At 40.6% G+C, this 5,913-nt stretch overlaps 1 protein-coding gene across 3 annotated transcripts; it reads left to right on the top strand.

The window, feature by feature from the left end:
• The first annotated feature begins 1,081 nt into the window (after positions 1 to 1,081).
• On the top strand, positions 1,082 to 5,684 carry LOC131310434 (uncharacterized). Of its 3 annotated transcripts, none has more exons than XR_009195211.1 (10): positions 1,082 to 1,345; positions 1,444 to 1,560; positions 2,503 to 2,585; positions 3,321 to 3,404; positions 3,559 to 3,634; positions 3,741 to 3,813; positions 4,327 to 4,400; positions 4,857 to 4,945; positions 5,237 to 5,329; positions 5,447 to 5,684. XR_009195211.1 is itself a non-coding variant. In XM_058337439.1 (10 exons), exons 1-9 carry the CDS (start codon positions 1,246 to 1,248, stop codon positions 5,301 to 5,303), a joined length of 768 nt encoding a protein of 255 aa, XP_058193422.1. In that variant the 5' UTR covers positions 1,082 to 1,245; the 3' UTR covers positions 5,304 to 5,329; positions 5,447 to 5,684. The 3 variants fall into 3 exon arrangements, 2 of the variants coding, with proteins under 2 accessions (XP_058193422.1, XP_058193421.1); XM_058337439.1 differs by having other exon boundaries at positions 4,852 to 4,945; XM_058337438.1 differs by having other exon boundaries at positions 4,852 to 4,945; positions 5,237 to 5,333.
• The last annotated feature ends 229 nt before the right edge of the window (positions 5,685 to 5,913 follow it).

The raw sequence follows: 5,913 nt of genomic DNA, 5'->3' as shown, positions 1-5,913 counted from the left end.
TGCCACCTCTTCCTCCAGCCACCACCAGCTGTTTCCCTCATCTGGTAGGGGTTTATGTTTGGGCCGACGAGGAGATGACGTTGGGTGGTTTGGGCCCCCCAACGCAATAAGGCTCCGGATTTCGCAGGCGGCCGGCGATGGAGCTTGGTTTCATTCTGGGGAAGAAGCCGAACAGCTTCCAGATCTGTTTTGTTACTCTTTGTTGTGACTCAGTGGGGCGACTCAGCGAGTCAACCCAGGGCAGTAACTTAGTGGGTTGGAGGTTGTTCAGTTTTTTTTTTCTTTCTATTTTCTTTTATGTTTTTTTGGTAGGTTGTCGATTTCATCCTTTCACTTGTTGTTCGAGGTTTGAGCAGGAGTTCTTTGGAGCCTCTACTTCTGAGTCGCTGACAGGTCTCTCATACCAGCACGTAGTGTAGGGTTGCTTCGGTAGAGTGTCCTAAAGTCTGTAGCATGTGTGCTTAAAGCAGTAATTCGTATATCGATTTAGTAGTTTTGGTTCTCTCCTTGTATTTCTGATGAAATCTTTCCCCTTGGGGTGTTGAAATGAAGTGACATTTAAAAAAAAAAAAAAAAGTTTGGATAAGGAGTGAAGCTCCAATTTGGATGATTTTTGGGGTCATCATTTAGCCCGAAGACCCGCGACCCACCCAAAGCCCGCCGGGCTTTTACCCAGCCCGAGCCTGTAAAACAGGCAAGCTAGCCCGGCCCGTAGTTTGTAATGAGCGGGCTTGGGCCTATGAATTTTTACTAGGCCCGCCCATAGGCCCGGCCCGTGGTACCCTCCCAAAAGCCCACCAACGGGCCCGCCTATTAGCCCAAAATCCCACAAAACCTTTTATTTTTTCCTTTGGTTTAGTTTTACCCAAGGAAATTTAATCCCACCCGTTGGCCCGCCAGGCTTTTGGCCTGCCAATTGGGCTAGCCCGTGGGCCGGGCTTGGGCTTCAATTTATGGTAGGTAGCCTGGCCCGTCAAAAAGAAAAAGCCCGATCGACCTGACCCGTGGACGGGCTTGGACAGCTACTTAGAAGGCTGGACCGACCCGGCCCGGCCCGATAATGACCCTTAATGATTTTTACTCAAATTTGGATTTGAGTTTAAATCAACCGGTCTCAAATTTCAGTAAAAATTAAAATAAAATTTGTGCGATAAATACTGACAATCTATACATAGAAAAAAAAAAACCCGTTAAATTCTCTCTGTGAGTTCTCTCTCTCTCTCTCTCTCTCTCTCTCTCTCTCTCATGGAGGCCTGCGCTCTCAGTAGAACCCTAATAAAACCTCTTAATCTGAAGCTCACTCCATTTGTTCGTTGCTCTTCCACTTCTCCCTCTCTGCTCTCAGGTATTTCCCCGTCCAAAATCCGTCTCTTTCGCAGCATCCTAAAGAACCCACTTTAGTGTTTTCTTTGACTGATCACTATCTCTATCATGTATGTATAGGCGGAGGGAAGTTAGTTAAGAGAGCATACGACGCGTTGTTGTTGGATGCTGGTGGCACACTGTTGCAATTGGCCAGACCTGTAGCAGAGACTTACGCTTCGATTGCCCAAAAATACGGTTGGTTTGATTCATCTTTTGTTCTGTTTCATGCAAATATTTTTGTCTATAGATCAGGGTTTTGAATCTTTGCGGTACCTTTTCTGAGCAAATTTGGTATCCTAGAACTGTGATTTTGTTATGGCTTAAGCTGGAGTATGTTTAATTTTTTAATCAATGTATATTTCGTGTTAAAATTTTAAATACGGGAAAATAACGCTACGCATCCGAAGTGGTATACAGTATTTCACCGGTACCGGTATGTACGGTACCTTTAGGAAAATCAGTACTCTAGCCAGCAAGCCCGGCCCTAGGGCAAGTCCCAGGAGGGGGCCTAGGGCCTCCATTTTTCTGGCGCAGAATTGGGCCCCCAGTTTTGGAGTAAGTAATATATAATGGCTCAACACATAACATGTCGTCCATCTTGTACCAGTAAAAACCTGGGCCTCCAAGCAAGCAGTTGTGAGTTCGAAACTTGTTAAATTTTTCAATACGGGAAAATAACGCTATGAATCAAAAATGGTATCCGGTATTTCACCAGTACCGTTACATACAGTACCCGTAGGAAAATCGGTACTCTAGTCGGTATGGGTATTCAGAAACTTGCTTTAGATAGCTATGCTCCAATAAGTTGTGAATAGTAAGGCTTATGATTTTGGCAATGTGCTGACGATAGCCGATAGGTAACGACGGATGCTAATTTATCTTGATTTACATTATTGTTAGTGTTTGGTAATGAGTAAGGTTATGGTGTTTAAGAGACATTGCATCACTTGTTTAGGGCTACTTCTGAAAGTTGTGTTTAATATGGTGTTGCACCATGATTCAAACTCCGTCGATTTGCTGACAGCATGTAAAGCTGGAGTGCTAATTGACCTCAAGTGGGATAGTTGGGTTGTTTAATGATATGTTTGACTATGCTCCCGGGTTTAGCAATTGAATTGTTATTTCCGCTAAGTTCAGGTTTGAGTGTGAATTCAGCTGAAGTAAAGCAAGGATTTAAAAGAGCTTTTGCTGCTTCATGGCCTGGGAAACTTCGCTACCAGGTCATTTCACTGCTGTTCATGCTAAACGTGATTTTCTCATGTTCTATTGCCTCCTAACAATTCCGAAAGTTCCTAAGTATCTTTTTGGGGCAAAAAAACAGAGATGCATAGAAGGGACAGGCAAGGCCGGACCCCATTAATCACAGACCACCTTGTTCAATCAATCTCTATAGGTTCCTTGTCGGAAGAAAATGATTTCTTTTTGCTTTCCCAACATGAACATATGATAGCCCAAAGGAAATGCAAGATGCTGCTTACAAAAAGATTTTAAGACAAATTAAAATATTTTTATTTGCATTCGTTACCTTATTAATCTGACACTGTACAGTCCTTTCGTCATGTTTGTATGTATCAAGCGACCTCATGCTGCGATCAATGAGGCATTGATCTCCCATCACAATAGAGGCATAAAGCTATCGTAGTATCAAACTTACAAGATGAAGGCAGTCAGATCCTTTGAAATTCCAACTTTTAAAGGATTTCTGTGGGAGTCATTGTTCGTACATGTATGCCTATCATTAGTAAACTATTAACACCATTGTTGTGTTATTTTTTGTAAGAGAAGTGATTCCAATGAGGCTAATTCCTTCATTTTTGAATCCTTTGGTTAATAAAGTTATGCCAACCTGTTAGTTGACTAGAGTTTCGAAAGTTGACAGCACATGAAAAGACGAGCACATTATCCCTTTTCGATTCTAACATACTATGGACTTGTACGTTCTGTATAATTGACAGGGAGATGGAAAGCCCTTCTGGAAATTTGTTGTTTCTGAAGCCACTGGTTGTGCAAATGATGATTATTTTGAAGAAGTGTATGGGGTAATGTTAGAGAACTTTAAAACATATATCAGCCTCATAAATGTGTTACCTTAGTGGTCAGATCTAGCACTTTAGAGTTTAAGCTATTGTAAAATTTCAACCCAATTTCAGTACTTGACCACTAGACTCAGTTTCTAATGGTTGCTTGTATCAGTACTATGCAAACGGCGATGCATGGTGTCTTCCCACCGGAGCCTATGAAACAATGTCAATTCTGAAAGATGGTGGAGGTTATAATCATCAAGTATTTTCTTTGTCTGTCAAATTGAAATTGTGAAACTGAATGCTTGAAGTATATTTATTTTCCTTTGCTTCTAAAACTGAATTTTGGCGTAGTTAAATTGGCTGTTGTGTCCAACTTTGACACACGCTTGAGGAAGCTGTTAAAGGACCTCAACGTTGTAGATCTGTAAGCCCTGAAAGATCTTCTATTGATTCTGCCTTTCATTCATTTTTTAGGCTTGTAGTGTACAGTAATTATTCCTTTTCTGTTAGAATCAACGATTTGTGGAGAGAAATAAAGTCAGAAGTCTAGATTTTTTCTTCTTTAATCTTTCCGTCATAAACACTCCGAAAGTTTGTTATCTTCAAAATACAGCTTTTGTCTTGAAGAATGAAATAGTTACTTTATCCCAACTAGTTTAGCTATTATTGTCTGGTGGACTAGTTTGTGTGTGTGTGTGTGTCTCGCCATAGAAAGTCTTGCTGTCTTTCTTCTTCTTTTCATTTTTTTTTTATGAGCTTCTTCTCCTTTTCATCAAGGAACTAGATGGTGGCAGTGGACCATGTCTCCAGAGGTGCCTTAATCAATGAGAAATTGTGATAGCCTATAGCCTATAGCCTATAGCCTGGTTGTATCTAGATATGGGTGGACGTGCAGCTTCATATTGTGAATTAAAGTATTTCTTGGTTTTCCTTTTAGGTTTGATGCTGTAATTATATCTTCAGAGGTTGGATACGAAAAACCTGACATACGTATCTTTAAAGCTGCTTTGGGTACGTCCTCAATTGTTGAAATGTTGACCCCCATCTCATTTGAAAGCTTAAGCTTTTAGAAACGGGAGAATTTCATTGTTTATATCTTCAACATGCACAGACATAATGGTCGGCATGGCTTTTGAATGTTTTCTGCAAAGTTTGCCTTAAATTTTAGTACCCATGCCAGCTCTGTGATATCTATTTATCTCTGCTGAGCATAATGGTCGGCATGGCTTTTGAATGTTTTCTGCAAAGTTCGCCTTCAATTTTGGTACCCATGCCAGCTCTTTGATATCTATTTATCTCTGCTGAGTTTGGAAAGATTAGATTTCTGCACTTGGATCATAAACTCCCAGGGTGTATTGGGGGATTGGATGATTGAAAAAGTATGCAAGATTCGTTTGCATTTCTCGTGGTAGATGCTAATGGTGATAACAATTCAACTGTTCTAATGTTGCCCATGTTGTAGATCAGATTGCCGTGGAAGCTAATAAAGCAGTACATGTTGGAGATGATCTAAAGGCTGATAAGGAAGGTGCCAATGCCGTTGGTATTGATTGCTGGTAAGTTTCAAAGAGTGAACATTGAATCGCTGCTCTTGTGCATGCTGCAAATGAGTGCCCTTCATGGTTAATGCATTTCCCTACGCAACCATCATTAGTTTCTTTTTGATAACTCAGCTTGCACGTGCCTCGACTAGTTCCTCAAAGATCAATCCCACTGTCCATATGCAATAACCGTTTTTAAATACTTAATTGTCTTACACACTATTCACGAATGAAATTTGGAATAAACTGAATGAATTAATCTTTCACATAATCTGCTGTTAAATGCGTTGATTCTCGAATAAGCAGGTTATGGGGTAAAGATGTGAAGACATTCTCAGATATAGAAAGCCGCATCCTCCTTCCAGGGACATAGTTTTCAAGAACATACTCTTTCTTCAGGTCTGTTGTTCCCTTTTTCTTTCATATTGTAAAGATGATGGTTTCATCTCATGTAGAATTTCAAGTCCACCATTGCCTTGGCGAAAACTGACCTTTTAATCTGTTTTCTGTTGGCAGGATGGGGTGGTAGACCTCAATGTCTAAAGCGGACAATTCTGTTGGCAGGATGGCGTGTTTCACCTCGGCATCTAAAGTGGACGAGTTGGGATGGCCAGAATAGGTGTTTTTTTTTTTGTGTGGATTTTTTCTTGATGAGGATTAGATAACCAGTGACTGTTTTGAACTCGGGTTTCTCTTTGGTTGCTGTTATTCAACTTACTCTAATCCAATTTCATGCTCATCGAGTTGTTATTTATGCCGCTGAGAATTGTGCAACGGAAGTGGTGGTTTCCCTGGGCCCTGTTAAATTGAACCAAATTGTTTGAGCTCAATTTGTGTTCGGCTCATTAAAAGCTATTTCAAGATCTGTTCGACTAACAAACAAATTCATTTTGGACGTGTTTTTCTTTTAGATTTTTAAAGTTCAATCAGGTTTGAACATCTCCTGATAAAAGTTTTTAATCGAACATTCTCAATGCTCGGCT

The sequence above is a fragment of the Rhododendron vialii genome, chromosome 12a, assembly GCF_030253575.1.
Source record: "Rhododendron vialii isolate Sample 1 chromosome 12a, ASM3025357v1".
Taxonomy (NCBI): Eukaryota; Viridiplantae; Streptophyta; class Magnoliopsida; order Ericales; family Ericaceae; genus Rhododendron; species Rhododendron vialii.
The sequence above is the reverse complement of the archived record's forward strand: the minus strand, read 5'-3'. Positions and strand labels throughout refer to the sequence as shown.